The 21,673-nt window shown below is 38.8% G+C and overlaps 1 protein-coding gene and 1 long non-coding RNA gene across 4 annotated transcripts in view; one reads left to right on the plus strand and one right to left on the minus strand.

The window, feature by feature from the left end:
• Window positions 1-372: 372 nt before the first annotated feature.
• LOC110346270 (uncharacterized) lies at window positions 373-21,320 on the minus strand. Of its 2 annotated transcripts, XR_002390202.2 has the most exons (4): window positions 21,253-21,320; window positions 9,631-21,007; window positions 3,535-8,626; window positions 373-2,208 (listed from the first exon to the last, which is right to left on the minus strand). It is a non-coding gene; the product is annotated as an uncharacterized LOC110346270 (long non-coding RNA). The 2 variants fall into 2 exon arrangements; XR_015453466.1 differs by having other exon boundaries at window positions 3,535-21,007.
• Eri1 (exoribonuclease 1) overlaps window positions 21,308-21,673 on the plus strand; it is a 37,245-nt gene continuing 36,879 nt past the window's right edge. Inside the window, exon 1 of one of the 2 annotated variants that reach the window (XM_004867668.4) lies at window positions 21,308-21,589. In XM_004867668.4, coding sequence (XP_004867725.2) covers window positions 21,485-21,589 — 105 coding nt within the window. In that variant the 5' untranslated portion in view covers window positions 21,308-21,484. The remainder of the gene's footprint in view (window positions 21,590-21,673) is intronic. The other variant, XM_087217228.1, reaches the window with a different exon arrangement.

Raw genomic sequence — 21,673 nt, forward strand, 5'->3', positions numbered from 1 at the left:
TGGCCTTGAATTTTTATTAATCCTCTTGCCTTGGCCTCTGAAGTGCTGGGATTAGAGGAGTCCAAGAAGTATCTATATTTAGAAGTTTAAAATAGTTCTTTTAAATTCATTATAGAAACAAAACATGGACATATAAGTGAATTTTGTTTTTAATGTGCTAAGCGCAAGAACTGCAATATTAAGTTTGTAGCATGCAGTTTATTGATGGAATTTTAAACTTTGGTCCAGATTTCAATACATAAAAATTGGATCCTAAAACAAAATAACACATAAAGTCCTCTTGAGTTAGTTTCTAAACCATATTTTTCTCATTAATTTAAATCAATAGCATGAGTTAGGATCAAATTGAAAAATATGAATGTGGGTATATATTTTAAATATTACTAAGGATTATACAAAGTAAACTCTAATAATATAATAAATAAAAATGTATTTTATATGTGAAATTACTGACTGTATGCTCAGCTAAAATGATGAAGTTAGTTTTTAAATTCACTTTATGCATTCTAGGTGTTAAGGTTTGGATCTTCAAAGCCCCCTAAAAGGTTCATGTATTACTTGGTCCCCAGCTGAGGGTTCTATTGGAGGTGGTGGAATTGCCAGTAGGTGGAGCTAATGGAAGAAAGTTAGGTCATTGGGGGTGTGCCCTCAAGGGGGATATTGCGATGCTGACCCCTTTCCTGTCTCTCTCTTTGCTTACCAGTAGTGATAAGGTGAGAAACATTGTTCCTCCATATACTCCCATCACAATGTTCTGCCTTGCTTGAGACCCAAAAGCAATGAAACCAGCTGACCTCAGACTGAAATCTCTGAAACCATGGGCCAAAATAAACTTTTTCTCCTTGTAAGTTCTTTATCTTGGTATTTTGTCACAATGATGGAAAGCTGACTAGCACACTAAACTACAATATAAAATGACTTTGATGATAAAACAAGGAACTTTTGATCAAAGTCTGGGGAAAGAAAATACCTGGTATTCAGCAAAGTTTTAACCTTGTCTAAAGAGGGAGTTGGCCTTTGCCTTCTGCTCCTGGGAGGAATGTTCTGCCTAATAATAATTGTCTTCCTTTACCTGGGGACCTAGAGTCACACCTGACAGTTTACACTAATGATATAATTTACAACCAGGTGTGGGGGCATGTCTGTAACTTCAGCACTCTGGATGGTTGGGGCAGAAAGATTCCAACTTTGAGTTCTGCCTGAGAAACTTAGTGATGTTGTGAGATACTGTCTCAAAATAAAACTTTTAAAGTAAAAGCAGGAACTGGGGATGTAGCTCAATGTTAAGACCCTAGGATCAGTCAATTCCCAGTAAAACACACACACACACACACACATTACAGGAAGAGCTTTTAGTTATTCATAATCAGATCAACTTCTAGAGGGACTGGGAACTAAGTTCAGCTAATATATGTGGCCAATCATATTTATGTGATTGAACCCCAATAAAAAATCAATACATCAAGTTTTGAGTAATTCTCCTTGGTTGGTAATTCTCCATAAAAAGTGTCACACATCATTGCTGGCGGGGGGGGGGGTTAGTGCCATTTATGCCTTTGTTGGGAAAGCTTTGCCCTTAGAGCTCTCCTGGACTTGGTCCCATGTGCTTCTTCTTTTGGCTGATTTAAGTCTGTGCTCTTTAGCTGTAATAAACCACCATTGTGAATATGTCAGCTTTCAGTGAGCTCTTTCAGTCCTCCTGGAAAATTATCAAAACTGTTTATGGTCTTGAGGACCCTTGAATTTTTGAACAGCTGGTATCAGAAGTGAAAGGGGTCTTGTGAACTCTGAATATCACATGTGTCGTCTAGTCTTGAATATCCCTAACCCAAGTAGTCACTGAATCTCTGTTTGTCTTCATAGCAGACAGGGTCTATTGATTATCTGCCCCATTCCCCTCACCTCTCACCTTTCCTTTGTGTCATTTCCCACATTCCCTCTCTTCAAGGGAAGATCAATAGGTGGGAAGTGAGGACTCTTTTCTCCTCCAAGCACCATCAATGGCAACACCAGTGACGGCATACAAGGAGCTGAACAGTATTCAAAGCTCCCGAAGTGATCCTGAGGCAGCATCTCCAAATTCTCAGCAGCTCCAGCCCAGGGACTGTAGCAGCTTCTGACCTCTGGGTAAGACCTCCTTCTTTCCTTGGGCATCGAACACCTTTGTCAACATCCCCTGGATTCATTTCCTCTCCTCTTTCCATTTTCCTGAAAGAACAATGACTGATACAGATCTCCACCTGTATAATGGGAATCATAATGATACCTGTGCTCTTTATCATATAGGCCCACTGTGAGCATCCATGATTTACTGGTTGCTACGTTAATAAAGAGTCACCTAATTTCATAGTACTGTACTACGATCTTGCAAAGAAGGGTGTTTGCATAAGGAAATAAGCATAGAATGGGGAGGAGATTTCTCTGGAATCTGGAGTAAAGACAGGAAAAATTAAAAAGTGTGGTCACTGTATCATGATACATTTTGCCTGGGTAGGTTGCCCTATGTTTACAGATATTTATTTTCCATAGTTGCCATGAAGCAATATGGGATGGATATTAAAAGATTAAGCTCTATAATCAAATCCTAGCTCCATCATTTATTGCCTGTGTGGCCTTAAGCAAGGGCTGTAATTATTATGCCTCATTTCCTGATCTGTAAAATGGGAATAATAGACCTACTTCACTGGGTTGCTTCAAGGATTTAATACAATCATAATTCACACATAACTAAAATGTTGTACAAGCAAGATTTCATGGAAATATTAAGAAAGGACCTTTATTTTGTTCTCATTGTCCATTCAAAATTTATTCAATGGAAGATCTTTCCCTGCCCTTGCATAAAAAATCAGGCAGTTTCTCAATGGTTCTGATTATCTTCAAATAACAAAAATTCTAAAACCACATTGTTGCAAAACACAATCTCAAGGGCATGGTGGTGCAGGCCTGTAATTTCAGCACTTGGGAGGCTGAGGCAGGAGGATAGCTGGGAGTTCAAGGCCAATTTAGGCTACATAGTGAGTTCAAGGCCAGCCTGAATTACAGAGAAAGATCCTATCTTAAAAAACCAATGAGGGGCCAGGGATGTAGCTCAGTGGCGCTGAGCCTGCCTAGCAAGCCCAAGGTCCTGAGTTGGATCCCAGTACTGCAAAAAACAAAACAAAACATAACAAAACAACCAATGGGGAGGATAAAATACAATCTCATTCTGATTCTTAGAACAGCATGTTTCATAACAAAAGATTCCAGTTTCTTTAGGTTTCCCTTGGCTGAGGTCTTCTGATGAGATGCCAAATCTGGCAGTGAAGGTGGGAGATTCTCTATTCCCTCACCCTCACCCTCCTGTCAATAGAGGTAGGAAGCTAAGAAAGAGGATGGGCAAAAAGTTCCCATCTACTGTAACTGGTTCTGTTGGCTTCCCACTCTCTGGGCTTGGTAAACACCTAAAGGTTCCTTTCCACCCTGTGCTTCAGCCTCCCAATAGGATCCTGCATCACACTTCAGTGTTGAGCACAATTTGTTCATCTGGTGACTGACCTTGAAGCCCAGTGTGAACGCATGTGCACACCTGCACATCCCGTTGTCATGGATTCTCTTTTGCAGGCCCACTGTTGTTCCAGGTAACCCCTTGGCCAAGGTTTTTAGAAGTTTCCAAGCCAGCATCCTCATCCTCATGGTCAGCGTGTGGGTGGCCTCTTTGTCCCAACAGACTCTGGGAGTGCAGGTTGATCTTACAGCGGCAGTGACTCTTTTCACCCCATGATGACCTCTCTGATCCACCCTTCACTCTTGCTCTCTGGTGCAATACCATGGCAGAGGACACTATGAAGCCCAGGACGGTTCCAGGGACACCTTTCCTGACTTGAGTTGAAGAAGGAAGCATGTCTTTGTATTCTGCGGGCCCAGGAGGAAAAGGATCTTTACAATGCCTCTTTACAAATAGTAATTTCTTCAAAAATATTCTCTCAGTTTCCATTCTTTTATAGTCATAAGCCACATAACAACATTTCCGTCAAAGCTATTGCCTAGGGATGCCCTACTGCAGTGTGTTATTCTGATGGAAAGTATTATTCATGTGTCTGTGATATAAACACACCAACAATAATGCCAGTCACATAAGAGTGTTGCATCTACAATTAAGGCCAGTCCATAATGCTTGCTAATGATAAATGACTCTGTTACAGGTTACACATTTATTATACTGTACCATTACTTTAGAATGTATTCTTTCCAGTTACTAAAAATAGCAGTTCCTTCCATCTTGTGTTTGTCATCTCTCTTGATCACATCAGGGGCACATGGCATTAGTAACCTGTATCACCTGGGTGAGACTGAGAATATGCCATGATATTTACACAAGAATGAAGTCATTTAACAATGAATTTCTCAGAACACAGCTTCATTGTTAAGCAAAGTATTACTGCATTTGACCTGGCCAAAGAAGTTAAAGATTGTGCAACTACTTTTCAACTAAATCTTATTTTAAATCAATCAATCAATCAATCAATCAATCTTTGGGGTGATCTGTTCAACAACTCAACTTGGTGTTTAAAATCTCTTGTCTTGTTGCTTCAGCCAAATCTGAGAAAGAACCCCATTTTACGCCTTTTCTATGTTCTATTAGAACAGTGCTCAGGAAAAGTTAGCTATTAATAACTACTGTGGACAGACATAAGACAGCACGTGTATAGTTTAAAATACGCAACTGGAACCAAAACAAAGGAATCACTTCTCTTACAAATAGCCTTAATCAATTTGATGTACTAGAGTGTATTCTCTAGTTCATTTTCAGAGTAGGAGAGATTTTTATCTATGTGGACTGGATTAGCTGAGTTCAGTTTAAGCAGAGGAGCAGACACATAGTCTGTTATTGTAGTCTGCCGTATTTAGAAACTGAGCCACACTGTGCAAAGGTGTGAGGCAGCAATTTTGTCCTGTATGGGCTCCTGGGGGAAGGGGACCATAGAGCTTTATGGGGAGGAGAATGTTGAAAGATTACCATACAATGTATTTGGCAACAGAATTACTATTGTTTCATTCACCAGATGTAATACAGGAATTGAATGGTGCTGTCCACAGTCTTGGAAAGATTCTCCCATAGTTTGTCTTTTCTAGGGAAAAAGATTTTTAAACTGAAATATTTTCATGGATTAGCAAAGACATGATTTTTGGTTATATAATGACAGTCTCTTACCTTACTTTCTTTTTCTTAGAAAGATGAAAATTGTGTTGGATTTGGAAGGGATGTAGTTCCAATTGGACTAGTGAACTCTGAGTTATAAGAATCTGGACTGCAGTCTCCAAATCTCACGGAGTGTTGTTTTTCTTCTCCATAAAGTGGAGACCCCAGTACCATGGCTTGACCAACCCACAGACCTATTCTAAAGGTTTAGTGGGCTAAATAGCAATAATATTATTTAATTGTTGTGAAAGTACGTGATAAGTGCATCAGATCGACCAGTTTTGCTGGTGTGTTTAGATTTGGATCTGCTAAAACTACAGTGTCTTGAGCAGGCTGAAAGAGAAGCAAAATTTCTCAAAGCCAGGAGTTTTTGGGACTACACGGTCATATAAATCAGGGAACACAACTCTGGTGAGTTCATTTACTTCAGTAAACAAACTCCAAGTTTTTCAATCAGTATGTTATAGAACAAAAATTAGATAGGAAGTAGTGGTAGACTATAATGGAGATGGGAAAAGGATATGAGGCTGGGGTAAGATGGAAGGGAAGGATAGGGAAGGGGAAATGAAAAGGATCAAGATGTAATATGCATATGTACCAATTCTGAGTGATGAGTATATTTATTATAGTAAATTGCAAACATTCTACTAAAGAAAAGGGGAAAAAACCAAAAAATTAATTCAGTGTTTTATAAAAGCATGCTCATAACTTATTTTGTAGTTAAAATGTATATTTCCAGGAGGTTGAATGTTAATTGTTTTAAACTGGTGAATATCTTATGATTTATCTGGACAAGTTTATTCCTTCTCAATGAGTATATGAAATGATAGACCATGTATAGATTTAAAGTCAAATAAGAGAGTAGGGGCCATGAATAGAGACTGAAGTAGGATAGTAGGGATTTTGGAATAAGCAAATAACTACATTAAGAATTGTGAAAGTGATTTTTCTTGTTTGTTTTTATTTTGTTATTTTGTTTTTTCCTGTGGAAGAGATTACAATTAAGGAAGGGAGGAGATGACCTCTAAGATGATAAGTTGAAAGATGTCAACATAAACTTTGGGTTTACATAAAAATAGAAATAGTTACATAGTGTACATGTATATGGGTGTCTTCTGTTTCTCTTCATGAGAGAGCTCAGCGGCAATGCCTATGTCACACTCCAATGACAATGAGTATACTGGTTTCCAAACATTCGTTTTCACTAAAAGGAACTAGGACTCCTTAGAGAACTGGCTGATTCCAGGAGTAGGACGAAAAACACACATGGTGAACTTGGAACACTTTGTTGCATAAGTGAGGAAATGGTCAAGAAATAATGGAACCAACTGGGCATGGTAGCACATGCCTGCAATTCCAGCATCCTCAGAGGCTGAGGCAAGAAGTTCTCAAGTTTGAGTCCAGCCTGGACAACTTAGCAGTTTAGTGAGAACTTACCTCAAAATAAAAAATTAAATAAAATTTTAAAAAAGAAAAAATAAGAAATAATGAAATCATGTAATTAAAAAAAAAGACACAGGGAAGGACTTCATTGGTCAAATCAAGGTCAATTTGAGGGAAAAAAAGATAGAAATGAATTATAGCCCCCTGAATAAAAAACCAAAGCTATAATTGTATACTGATCTAAATAAAAAATAAGTGAGAAAGGAAAGCTTGTCTTTGTAGTAGAATGCCAATTATAGAGGGCATAATGGAAAAAGAAAAAATCATTTCAGGTTATTATAATGACAGCTGACTCAAATAAGAATAATCAGCGGATGGTAAAGCTTGTGGATGGGGGTCTGATACAGGATACAGCATACTGATCTAGTCTGAGTACACTTCTCCATAAAATATCAGTTACCGAGGAAAAATGGTGACAATACAGTGGAGAAACTTCCCCCACCTTGACGAGGTGATAAAGGCTATTGCTGTGGGCTGAATTGTCCCCCTAGAATTTATAAGTTGAAGTTCTAACACCCCATACCTTAGAATGTGGTTGATTTGGAGAGAGGGTCTGTTGATTTTCTCTCTTTTTTTCAGTGCTAGGAATTGAAACAAGGGCTTTGCACATGCAAGCAGGTGCTCCATCACCAAGCTGCACCAGCCCATAAGTTCTTTAAGGAAATGTTCATGCTAAAATAAGGTCATTAAGGTGGGTCCTACTCCAACAGGACTACTGTGCTCAGAAGAGGGAACATGGACACAGACATGCACAGAGGGAAGGCTGCATGAATACACAAGGATAAGATGGCCATCTGCAGGCCAAAGAGAGAGGCCTCACAATAAACCAATCCACTGGCACCTTCATTATGGACTTCTAGCCCCCAGAATTGCGAGATATAAATTTTTGTTATTTAAGCCTCCAATCTGTGGTACTTTGTTCTGGAAGCTGTGGTTGTTATCACTTTTGTTAAGATGGGATGACAATAAGTTCCTCTATGATGTGAAGCATTAAGAAAATCACAGCAGAATTTTTTTGTCCTTTAGCAAGGAATGAATCATCTGAATGTGTTCATGAGAAGACATCTGACAGAGGCACATGAAGGACTACCTTACAGTGAAGGCCAGTAGTTACTAAAGATGTCAAAGATATCAAAATAAGCCAGATAGGGTAGTGCATGCCTGTCATTCCAGCACCCAGGAAGCTGAAGCAGGAGGATTGCTGTGAGTTTGAGGCTAGCCTGGGCTACATAGTGAGTTCAAGGCCAGTCTGAACTAGCCAGACCCTGTCTCAAAAAAACAAACAAACAAACAAAAAGCCCCAAATTGGCAGTCTTTTTTAAAAAATTGAAAGTCTTTAAAAAAAAAAAGCTGTCAAAGTGAAATGACAACTACATCCAATGTGTGATCTTGAAATGTACCCTGAAACAAAAAAGAAAAAGAGACATTGTTGAAGGAGTTGCAAAATTTGAACAGGTTGTGGTTTGGGTGGGACCGCAGTGTTGTGCCAGTACTGATTTCTTGATTGAAAGGGTTATGCTCTGCTTAAGGAGAAAGTAGCCTTTGCTCTGGAAAGGTGCACACTGACGTATACAGAGGTGATGGAGCATCCTGTCTGAGGTTTGTACATGATGGTTCAAAACAGACTAAAGAGTAATAAAGATTAAAGATGAGAGAGGGGGACACCAGTGGGGAGGGAGGGAGGGAGAGGGGAGAGAGGGAGAGAGAGAGAGAGAGAGGATTGTCTGGGGAATCTCAGTAAAATGGATGTGGGATTTCTTTATCATGATTTTACAGCTTCTATATATTTGAAATTGTTTACAAATAAATTACATTTTTTAAATATATCAATAATTTAAACAGAACCAGTTCATATTGGTCTTACCTCTAAAGTGTACTAGATGCACAGTGCTCCTCTGATTATAGATTTTAAGTTTCCCTTCCTTTTCTTAATATGTGAAAGTGTGAAAATCTGTAGTTTACTCTTGCCTTATTTCTACTACAACATATGGTTACTCTTCATATCTAGAGGGGGAAAAAACCCAGAAACTCCTCAGATCTATGAAGTCAAATTTTGGATTGAGGACTAGGAATCTATGTTAGCACTAGGATCCTCAGATAATTCTTATGCACACTAAAATTTAAGAGCTATTATCACATAGTCTCTATAGCACCTAGCTTAGGGGTTTTGATGATAATTACATAAATGCCTTAAAATTACATCATGAAATTTTCATTTTAAGTTAATTTTCAAATGCCTAGAGTACTTATTCAAGCATTTTAAAAATCTCCTTGTATATCTGATAATTTGTCTAAATCACACTTGGTAGCTTGGTTAAGTTTTAAATTCTTACTGTGTAAATTTTGCCTGCAAAATGATATTATCCAATGAAAGAAAAATTAAACACACATGTTCAGTTCACCACTTTAAGTTGGAAGTTCAAACATATCTGCCTCTTTTGTAAGGTTCAGTTCTGCTGTAAAGCATTCTTTTGTGTCATCTGCCTTTAGCAGAATTAACCTATTTATGTGTAGTGTTCCATTTTTGGAACACCCATAACAATGGAACACAATGGAAATTTTTCTTTTCAAATTCTTGTTCCTTGAATTTTTCCAGGTAACATGTATGAATTTCATACAAAAATTCAAAAAATTGCAACCTTCCACATAAATGGATTAATCCTGTTCTTCAAAGATTTTTTAGGACACAACAAATCGGATCTTATTCTGTGTATTTATATATTTATGCTATTGTTTCCTCAGGAACAATAACAATCCTCAAATGTAAGGAACAAGTTTTCTTCTAATTTTATCTACAGTACCCATCACAATACACAATAAGTACACAATATTTGCCATATACAGGCATATATAATTCATGATATTCCTTTTCAAATATTAAAATATACTCAGATACATTTACATTGACTACAGATATTGATTCCTTCTTATTAATTGCTGTCTCCTTAAGCCAAAATTGAAAACATGTTATTTCCTTCATTAGCACATAAAAAACTTAGAACACCTACTCAAGCAAAGTTTGGGTTGATCGCCCTCTGGTGGCAATTCAAGAAACCGACTTCTCACACAGCCTGATCACTTGCTGTTAAATCTCAAAGGAACTGGGTGTGGCACACACACTAGGGAGGCTGAGGCAGGAAGATTGCTGTGAGTTTGAGGCCAGCCAGGGCTACCTGCCTCACAAGCACAAGGTCCTGAGTTGGATCCCCAGTACTGGAAAAAAAAAATCTCAATGGAATACATCTATTTTAAGTTTCTCAATTGAGCATACATGACTTTTGCAATCAGAGCTATAATTTTCAAGATAACTTGAATTTCTGATACAATGTAAATCAGTGGGAAGCAGAACTAAAACACAAATATAAATTACAGGTTTAAAAAATACAATGTATTTCAGTGTTTGCTTTATCTTTCTTGTTTCTCAGTCTGACTCAGGTGAATTATAACCTCCAAACAAATAGTACAAATGTTAAATAAATATCTGAATTTTCTCATAATTGTCTATTTTCTTTCTCTTTAGGCCATATTTTATTTGCTGATTCATGGGCAAAAGGCAATATAATTTATTTTCAAATATTTTCTTGAATGTCTGTGCTCATAAAAATCATGAAAAGTTGAAAAGATAGTTAAATCACTGAAATTTTAAATATGTCTTATACAGGGGCCGGGGATTTAGCTCCGTGGTTTTGCCACCTGCTGCGCAAGCACAAGGACCTGAGTTCGATCCCTGGTACAAAAAAAATATATATATATATATCTTATACAGTATTATTTATACAAAATACAACTTAAATATCAACATAAAACAATCATGATAATTTTATGCAAATCTATCTTATGTGATCTTTAGTTATATATGAAAGTTTCTTGAGTCTGTTATTTGTGAAAAGGTCAGAACCAGATTGAGTTATTATCTAGTGGCAAAAAGTCCTAAAAAACTTAAAACTTACTTCAGCATTAATCTTTCACAGTGGTTGTGCTTGTTGCCTAATTTGAGATCACCTAAACACTGGAAACAGAAAAAAAGGGCAATATGTGCACAAACCAACAAATAATTTACAGCACCTGCCTGGCAAGTGTGAGGCCCTGAGTTCAATTTCTGGTACAAAAAAAAAAATGCAAGATGAACACACTTAAGGAGATAAAGGAAGATCCTAACTATATGACCCAAAACTAAGAAGTTATTTAAAATGGAACTAGAAGTTATGAAGAATGAGAAATTCTGATGAGGCAAATGTTATAAAATTGTCCTCAGCAAAATGGAAGTTCTGCTGCAAAGATGCTGGCAGCCATGGCAGCCTGTTGGAGAGGCTGCCTAGTTAAAATTGTCAGGGTTTAAAAAAAAAAACCCCAAAACTGCAAACCATTAAACTGGTTTTCTATGATGCCTCTCTTGGCTTACCCAAGCTGACTGCTCTACACCAAGCATGTGTAAACACCAAGTACTCTTCAGCCACAGCCAAGTACTGTGGCTTTCCCATGGTCTTTGTTTCTTAACAATGATCTAATGACTGTCTTCCTCATGTGACTTAATTCCTGAAGCAAATTAACTAAAAGTTTCTGGTTATTCTTTGACTAAATAAAATAGATGGAGGTGGACATGATGGCACACACCTGTAATCCCAGCACTCAGGAGGCTGGGGCAAAAGGATCATGGGAAGTTTGAAGCCAGCATGGGCTACACAGTCAGTTCAAGGCTAACCTGGGCTACATAGTTAGACCCTGCCTCAAAACAAACAAACAAAAAATATATGGGAAGGAAAATATAATTAATGAGAAAAATAGTAGGGTAGATACAGCTGAAGAAGAACAAGTTAGAAATTTATAAAATCAGATTGTGGAAGTTTTCTAGGAGACATTTGGGAAAAAATAGAGATATAGAAAATATGAAAAAAAAGGAAAATACAAAAGAAAATCTAAGAAATGTGGAGGATATAAAAGGTAGAAATACAAAGCCAATATCTAGATATTATGAATCCTAGATAGGCAGGAGAAAAAAAGGCAGAGGAAGCTCCACTTAAAGAAATGATGAAGGTTATGGTGGTGCATGCCTGTAGTCTCAGCACTTGGGTGGTTGAGACAGAAAGATCATGGCAAGTTTGAGTTCAGCCTGGGCTATAAAGTGAATTCAAGACCAGCTTGAACTACATAGCAAGACCTTGTATCAAAAAACAAACAAAGGCCAAGGATTTAGCTCAGTGGCACTATGCCTGCCTTGCAAGTGCAAGGTCCTGAGTTTGATTGCTGGTACAGCCAAAAAAGAAAAAAAAAAGGGAAAAAGAAATGATGAAGATAAATTTTCCTAAATTAAGTAAACATGAGAGACCTCAAATTGAAAGTCCCAGTCATTGTTCTGAACAGGAGCAAGAATGGAAAATCTCTACCTAGATTCATTATACTGAAATTTAAGAATATCAGTGACAAACAAAAAACTCTACAAAGAACAAATCTACAAAGGAGCAAGAATCACATTGACATCAGAGTTTTTAAAGCAACACTGAATATAGGAGGAAAATAAAGTCATATTTTCAAATTATTGAAGAACACTGGAACCTGCTGAAAACAATAAATTAAGTATTTATATGCTTTATATACATTTCCATGAAATAAGCATAGCACTATTACTATTAACATGTTAAAAAGGCTGCTGGCCATTGCGATGAGAAAAGAAAATGAAAGTGCATAAAGACAGAAGAGTAGACTTAGAAATGTGGTTATTTGCAGAACTGTGATCATTCATCTTAGAAAAATACCTAAAAAACACCAAAAATTACAAGTATATAAAATAATAAAACTATTATAATCCATAATAGATTAACAACTAAAAATTAATGGTATTTTTCACACAAATAACCAAGCTAAATTTTAATTTAAAAATAGGACATTCACACTGGCATTGGTGGTACATGTCAGTAATTCCAGTATTCTGCGAGGCTGAGATAGGAGGATTACAAATTCAAGTCCAGCCTGGACAATTTAGCAACTTAGAGACCCTGTCTGGGGAAAAAAGAAAAAGAACAGTCACGATGGTATAAAATATAATGGTAGAGATCCCATAATGCATCTAGTGATTAATCAAGATGTACAAGATCTCTGTGGAAAAAAATCATAACATTTTGAAAACAGGCTGGCTGCAGAAGCGGGATGCAAAGACTCCATGGCAAGTCTCACACCAGTCCAAGTTCTTTGTCACCCACCTGGGTGTGCTGAGGGTCTCATGCTGACTGCGGGTGATGGCTGAGGAGATATATGGAATAATTTGCTCATCCAAGCCTAATTCCAGAACAACCTCTACTTTTCAACAGTTCAGATAGTGAGGAGTCCATTCATTACCAGATCAAGTTCAGAACTTTCTCCCATAGATGGCCCAGATAAATGAAAAGCTAAGAAGTGGAAGCTGCTCCCTCTGATCATTTGGATACTGAAATTATTGATGAGATGTTTGGCAAAGTTATACAACTTATAACTTGTATGGGATGAATCAGGCAGATTCAAAAGAAGAAGACAGTTCAGAAGACTTCCCAAGACAGTTGGGAGGACAGTTCAGAGTCAGAGGACAAGGATGATAGTGTCACCAGTGAAGTTGCCATGGATAACATTAAGCTTTCTGAGTCAGAAGGTAGAAAAAATGAACTTGAAGTTTTGGACAGCCCAATAACTAAAAACAATTGAAATAAATGATATAAAAAGAAACAGGTACACACACCTGCTAATTCTGTGAGAAAGAACACAGTTTAAGTGTTTTGTGTTTCTGGTATCTACAGTGCCCATAAGTGTTGAAAGAAAAACTTTAGACAAATCTGTTTGAGCAAAGAACAAGTCATGAAATGGGCAGTACTCAAAGTGGAAAAGGGTTCCGAGAGTGCCACTCATTGTGTAGTGAGGGCAGTATGAGTTTTTAGCTGAATACAGACATAAAGTACAACAATAACTTTACTAACATGAGGGCTTGCCATAGTTGGACATGCATGGTCTGATCCACTGGGATCCTGTGATTGGCTGAAGCTCAGCTGTTTGTATCTGGCTGGAAACCCAGCTATTTATTACAAAAATACACTCCTATTTCAGCTGTTAAACATTTTTTTCTTTGTAAGTCAAGTTATGCACTGTGATTATACTTCCTTCTCTAAGTTTTGCACAGTAGGGTGACTGTAGTTAACAAATAGTTATTTCAAAATAACTAGAAGATTTTGAATGTTTCACAATGAAGAAATGCTAAATGCCTGAAGTGAAAGGTATGTTGATTGCCCTGATTTGATCATTACACAATATTTACCAGTATCAAAACAACATATTTTACTCCATAGATTTGTAAAAATGTGTGTCAATGTAAAAAAATAAACAACAAGAAAAAAATACACTGCTAAATCAGGTTTTGGTTTGTTTATGTTCCGAGGGCTGCTGCAGTAACTGAGAATACCAGAGAAAACTTCAGGAGTATGACCTTGTGCTTATTTATCTTAAAATATTAGATGTACGGTGTTTCTCAGTGAAACCAAAGCTGGCTTTTAAAGATCTGTATTATATAACATTTTGGCATCTTCCAAAAGAAGACTGATCTTTGTTCTTGTGCTAGAGAGTTTTAGTGTTTTGAAAATTGACCTTTGTGCATTGTGATGAGTGAAATTGATGTTGTCTTTCTTGAGTGTGGATTTCAGAAAGAGTACTGTTATTTTAAAGTAAAAATGCAAATGTCCAGTTTGTTTTCAATTATCCTGAAATAAATAAATGCAGTTTTTAAAATAAATTTTTTAAATTTTATCCCATTCCCCTTTCAAGCCCCCTCCCCTTCTTATGAATAAATGTAGTTTTGTTTTTAAAAAATATAAAAGACAAACTGGGTAGAGAGTTAAATTTTGCAATAGGTGATCTAGCTATGTACTTTCTTTCTTGCTAGGAAAAATTGCCCAACATCTATAAGTTAGAAGAGGAAAGGTATATTTTGGCTCACAGTTTGTAGAAGTTTCAGTCCATAGTTGGCTGGCTTCAAGGGAGGGTGGCTTGGCAGAGGCACATGGCAGGCAGGAAGCAATGAGCCATCAAGAGAGGAACAAGAATACATATATACATCCAGGTCAAGCCTACAGTGACCTACTTCTTCCCACCAAGCTTCATCCTCCAACATCACACCCAGCTATAAACCCATCAGTGGACCAATCCAGTATCACACCCATGGCCCAGTTACCTTCCAAAAGACATCTATGAGCACATGAGGCTTTGGGGGAACATCAAGAGATAACCAATAACAATAGGGTACCTGGGCTGGAGATGTATCTCAATGGTAGAGCACTTTCCTAGCATTGTGAAGCCCTGGGTTCAATTTCCAGTACTGAAGAAAAAAAAAAGAGTATAACACTTACAATAGTGTAATTAAACATATGCATATCAGCTCTCCTCAAATTAATGAATTTAATCTGTTTTTTTCTTTTTCTTGGCAGTACTAGGAATGGAACTCAGGGCCTTTGCCGTGGTATTGAGATACACGTCCAGCCTTTTTTTCTGTTTGTTTTATTTTGAGACAAAGCCTTATTAAATTGCCTAAGCTGAACTTGAACTTTCAATCTTCTTGTCTCAGCCTTCCAAAGTGCTACAGGATTGCAGAAGTATACCACCACACCTGGCTCCATGAATTCAACCTTAATCAAAATTTTTGTTGGTTTTTTGGGGAACCAGTGAATTTTTCCTACAATGTATGTGAAAGACTGAAATCCACAAAATATATATGTCAGTCTTGAAAAGAATGTGTAGAGAGGAAAAACTTGTTTTATGTGATATTAAGACACATTTCAGAGCCGAGCAGTAACAGTGGTATGGGAATGGCATAAAATCAGGCACCACAGGCCAACAGAACAGAGAACAAAGAAGGACACAGCACATGTGGCAATGGCAAAAGAAGTGACATTATCCTCTGCAACGGTCACATAACTACTCAAGCCTTGAGTAACTTACTGATTGCACTAACAACCCACAAATTTGTCAGAGAGGGCACACTAATCCAGAGACATAGCTAGATAGAAGGCAGGTACATTTTCCCACTGAGGTGAATCTGAGAATAATTAACTGTGGAACTTCTACTTTGGGTTGGGCCATTCTGAATCCTTCAGGGACACTTGCTCTTCCAGATGTCCAACTATGGTGCACATTTTCTTAGGCAGGAGGTGCTAACGTCATGAGGATTTCTCCTTCAGTGTTTTGTTATAGCAGCATCAACATTTAAAAACATTTAGTCTCCTGCGTACTGATGTAGGGAAAGTTTGGGGACAGGCAGGGAAAGATAAGGGCCTTAGTGAGGTTTCTGGCAAATCCTGACTGCAAACAGTTAAACCCTTGCTAGAGAGAGCAATTAAGAGAAGCAGGGAAAACTAATAAGCAGCCTGGCTCAGGTTCATTTCGGTTCCAGGGCCCCAATTCATTCCTCTCCACCTTCAGTTAAGTACAAAGGAGACAAAGTGAGGAGGGGGCTATATTATACAAAACTCAGGATATAAAATATATACTCACACTTGGATACTTGCACACCTATATATAAATACACACATATATTACATATGTATATATATTATTCTCACACAATGTTAATGCACTAAAATGTACATGTATCCCTTTACTAATTGCTCATTCAGCTTTGAATATAAGGCTGTGCTATAAATTTCAGACATATCACCTTGACAAAACAAAGAAGGTCAAAAGGAGCTTACCCAAGAATTTACAGGTAGGGAATAGAGAGGGTCAGTGTCCAAATCAGGGGTCTCAGAGACTAAAATCACCAATCAAGTTAACAACTCTCAAGGGTGAGAGTCCCTTTCTTGCTACATAATAAAAGGGGCTAAGGACAAAGACCCTTGAGCACTGAGCTCCCTACCTCACTCCAATGTAGCTGGTCTATCTCTTTCCTCTCCTCTTTCCAATAAATTGATTTTGTTTCTCCTTTTAAACGTGTATCTTGTTCAGGGTCTTTTCATTTGTTGCTTGCTATGTTTGAACTTCTCGTCTCCCAGAAATTATAATAGGTTGCTTCCTCTCTTCATTGGTAAAGTAGTGCATTTTGTTGTATGTATAAGACCTGCCACAGCTGAGGAATATTGGGCTTACATTCCTAATCCTCCCATACTGAGACTAGTGACCTGGATGGACCCACCTCCAGAGATTTTTCATGCCCCAGATGATACTGTTCCTTTAATTAATGTTATATCTGGACCTCAAATTGTAACTTTTACAGATGAACGAGTCACATTAAATCTTACTTCCCATTTCGTTCACCCACCATTATGTGTCACTGGAAAGCTTGAAGGAAATCATCCCTGTTCTATAGCCAGACCTCAATCCTGGGTGGGTTTCTCCCAACAAAATAGGGCTATGATTACATTAGGCTCCACCCCAATGTCTGGCCAGAGAACCACAACGTATCGTCCTAATCTTCCTGTTTGCAGGTCTAGAGTTGCTTTTCTACCAATTACAGATGGCATGTTTCTTTTATGGGAGACACGCAGGCCCCAGTATGGAATATATACTATTAATTCTGGCTACTTCTTTGTAGATTGGGCACCTATTGGTGCATTCATTGGATTATTTAAAGAATGGGCCAACCTCAATTTTTGTAGTCATGAAAATCAAATGCTTAATACTAATGCAGCTAATAAGATAAACTGGATGGGAATGAGATTTAATTCCCTCAATCCCTCAATATATTTATAAAGGAAAGCCAGATCCCATACAACATACTATTTGGAAACTGAGATTGCCCTTCTTTCCTGGAAAAATATATACAGGAAAAGAAGCTAATGTATCAAGTGGTATAACCAGATTAGTCTTCCATCTAGATAAAATCATTCCCACAGATATTTGTATTTATGACCCTTATATATTTCGCTATGGTACTATTAATTAGCAAACACATTTTTTTCTTGTTTTAATTGTTATTTAACTCACTGTATCAGAATTGGAGACATCCTCAGTTCACAGTCATTATTATGGGCAAGTTGCCTGGTGTGTGCTTGCCTGTAAACCTTATAGAACCATGGTATCATTTTTCTGCCTCACTTTTTCTTTATGCTTTGTGTGATCATTTGATTCATTATGTTAAGTGCATGGTGGGACTCATACTTGCTGGAATAATTTCTTTAGTATTGTTGATTTCCAATACAGTGGTCAGGTCTATAGCCCTGACCCATTCTGTTCAGACTGTTCATTTTATAGATAATTGGACAAAACCTGCTGATAATAGCCGGAGAGTCCAGCAAAACATTGACCTTAAATTATAAACTAAGGTTAGAGTCCTAAAAACTACAGTGTTATGGATGGGAATCCAAATTGAAAGTTTACAACTACAACATATCTCAATTTTGTGTGACTCCTTTGCCTTGTAACAGATCCTCCTATCCTTGGGAATGTTTAAGGAGCACTTCATTAAAACATTACCTTTGATACTGCAGCCCTCCAGAAGGAGGTTCTATCCATGTCTCAATAGACAGCCCAATTTGATTCTCAAGCACTAGATTGGAGCAAATTTACTGATGTGCTTGATCAGTTTAATCCTTTTACTTATCTCAAAGTTCACTTTTGGTTTTATATTGGTATTGGAGGACTTATTTGTTTATTTCCGCTTATCTTGTTTCTAGCCTGCTATAGAATAAGGATCAACCGTCATCTGGAAGCACTCCAACCTCAGCTCACTTTGATGCAGCTGATGCAGTTTCTAAAAACAAAAGGAGATGGCAGAGCCCATAATACTGATTATGTCCAAAACATACTGTAAGCAGTGCAGGCTGCAGAGTTAGATATTTCAATTGGCTTACTTTAAGAAGTGAGTCTGACTGAAGCTATGTGACTCATAGAAGTATCTTATGAGCACTGTGGTAGCGCACAGGTCAATAAGGCCTCCCTGCTAATGACTGCAGCCAAGACCAGACATTGGCCTATGAAGCTGTGGGGCCAATATGAGATAACGTGTAGCTGAAGTCAGAGTAAATAGCACCCAAATTCCATTCCCACAATTAGTGCCTTCATAGCTTGAAGGACAATGCTCTAATTACCAGCATATATTTTGTCTATCTTGCTTGTAATCTGAAAATTCTTTGATGCTTCTCTTTAAAGCCTTGCCTGCATTGGTTTCCATGGTAATTGTGCATACTACATATCTATACACATATTACACCTTTACCCTAATTGATGCATAATAAAATTTGATGGGTGAGACAGGCCAGTGCCTTTTGCCAAAGGAGCATTGGTCATTCCAGTTCACTTTCTCTTTAACTTTGTCTTGAGGTTTTCTTCAGCCTTGCGACACATAATGGGGAGGTGGGGACTAGAAGTTTACTGCAGGGGTCTGGCAGTATTCTACTTCTTAAATATAAACTCCACTAGGGCAAAGAGTTTTTGCCATTGTGTTCACTGCTCATTCCTGTCATATAGACATGGTTCAAGAAATATTTGTTAAATGAATGAAGGTTTATAATACTTTAGAATTTTCATTGATACAAACCACAGTACTGTACTAAGGTGAAAGTTTGCGCTACATTCTCAGCCCTTTTATTCTGAAAAACAGTCTCATTAAGTTGCCCAGGCTGGCCTCCAGCTTATGATCTTCCCGCCTCAGCATGTTGAGATTATTACATGTATGTGCCACCACTCAAGATTTATTTCAGATATTATACATTCTATCTTCAGAAATTCTTTTTTCTCTATCCAGTTTCTCCTTCCATACTTTCCTTTAAATCTCTGAATATATTGAGCACATAGATAATAAGTGTTTAAATTCCTGTTAAATTCTACCATATTTATAAATTATTTTTGTACCAGGGATCAAACTCAGGACCTTGTGATAGCAGGTGTGGCGCCACTGAGCTACATCCCCAGCTCATATTTATAAAATTTTTGAGTGTGTTTCTACTGACTGAATCTTTTCATGCCACTTGGTATGCCTCAAACTTGAGATTCTCCTGAATTGCTGGCATGTACCACTGTTACTGGATTTGGGGGTGCTAGAGTCTCCTTCTGAAGGTGGTTTTCTAGGTTCTTTCTGTCCTGAGCAAAGGATTGTTCAAGACAAGCACAACAGTAGCAAAGTTTTATTAAAGGTAAGAAAAGAAATAGGCTCTGTAGAGTGAGTTTGGGCCAAGTAAAAGTAGGAAAAGAAGTAAACTCTACACGTGAGGGCAGTCCATCGTGCAAGAGAGAATACTGGAAGAACCAGTGTGAACTGCCCTTTTTTTATTACTCACGCCTCAGGGTGACTTCAGGTCTTGTCCATTCTGTTGAAAATCTGCTCAAGATCTCCCAAGAAGTCCATACGCAGGGCTTTGGAAACTGTTGGGTGCATGTGTCCTGTGATCTTGTAATGAACAGGTCACACTTCCCTAACTAACTTTGCCACGCCCTAATCTCCTATCTCACCACCATGAATGGCATCTTTTATTTTTTTATTGGGTGCTAAAATATTCTGAATTTAACGCTGTTGGATCTTGGATTTTGCTGCAGTCTTTTACAGAGTAGTTGACTTTGTTCCAGCAGGCTGTAAGGTTACTCATTGAGCAGTTTGATCCTTTTAAGGGCTTTTGAAGGATCTACACTAGCTTTTATTCTGGGCCTCCAAGTTTAGGTCTCAAATGTAAGTTCCACATGGTCAAGTCTTTCCATTCTGGTTGGTGGGAGCTCAAATGATTGTTGTTGTTGTTTTTGGCGGTACCAGGGATGGAACTCAGGACCTTGCATTTGCCATGTAGGTGTGGCGCCACTGAGCTACATCCCTGGCCCTTCCCTGCCCTTTTTGAGCTCTGTTAACTCATTGGCTTACTGCTCCCCAGTAACTGTTCTTTCCTGGCTTGATTTTTATTCAGTTAAAGATTCAAAGGTACTCCTAAGCAGATTTACAACCAGCTTGTCCTCCAAGTGCCTTAACGCCAATTCCTATCTTCTCAACTCAGAAGACCCTGGGACTCTGTTTCCTTTCCCTGCCTTACAGACTGACAACTGCTTGTAGGCAGTAAGTCAAGGTGATAAAGGGCTCCTCTTGCTTGTTCCTCTTCTTTCCCGTAGAACACTCCAGAGTCACCTGTAGACCACGCCCGAAGAGTAGTTTCATGTACTCTGTGTTTTGTTTAGTTTGCCAATTGCTTAGTGTGGGACACTAAATCCAGACCCATTTCTTCTTGCGTGAAAGTGAAAGCCTTAAACGTCTCATGGGAAATGTAAACTGTCTAATAAATAGGATTTGTTACAGTTGAAAAGCTGTTTCTCTACGATGCTCCTTTTTTTACCTTCTCAAGAAATATTGATGGGCTGGCAGGGTGTGGTGATGCACGCCCGCAATCCTAGCACTCTGGGAGCTGAGGCAGGATGGTGGCAAGTTCCAGTCCAGCCTGGGCATTTGGCGATTTAAGACCTTGTCTAAAATATACAAAAAGGCGAGGCTGTAGTTCAATGAGAAGCCCCTGGGAACGAACACACCAACACAAGAACACAAACACCACACACGCGCGCGCGCACGTACGAAAAGGAAGAAATGCTGAGGTGACGATGTACTCAGACCGCGCGGCCCAGTGCCAGGGTTTTAAACTCAGCCCGTGCTACCTCAGCCTAAAGTCATCCACGCCCACTTCTCTCGCGCGCGCCACCCTCTCTTCCCGCCATACCGGGCGGCAGTTGCGCTGGCGTTCCGCTCGCGTGTCCCCTCTTTGCGCCTGCGCAGCGTGCGGACGCCACACGCTCCGGAAGTGGGAGGTGTCCGCCGGAGTTTGTGTGGCGGCCACCGCGGGAACGCGAGCCGCGTAGTTTTACAATAGAGGAAAGCGAGGATTTGGGGCTTAGTGGCGAGAGTGAACGAGTGTCCGACTCTAGCAGCTGTCTTCTGGTGCGAGAGACAGCATGGAGGATGAACAGAGCAGGCAGCCGGGCGACGAGGCCGTGCGACTGTGTGAGGAGGCGCCGCGGCCGGAGTGCGGGAAGGAGGCACCGCGTCGGAACCTCGCGGTGAGCACTTGGCCCGCGCCCCCGCCCTGGTCCCCCTCTTTTCTAGGGCCTCGGCAGCAGCTGCAACCTGCGCGCTTTGAGCTG

This window comes from Heterocephalus glaber, unplaced genomic scaffold, assembly GCF_053883595.1.
Source record: "Heterocephalus glaber isolate CG9 unplaced genomic scaffold, H.glaber_assembly_v1.0 deba00001461, whole genome shotgun sequence".
Classification (NCBI taxonomy): domain Eukaryota; kingdom Metazoa; phylum Chordata; class Mammalia; order Rodentia; family Bathyergidae; genus Heterocephalus; species Heterocephalus glaber.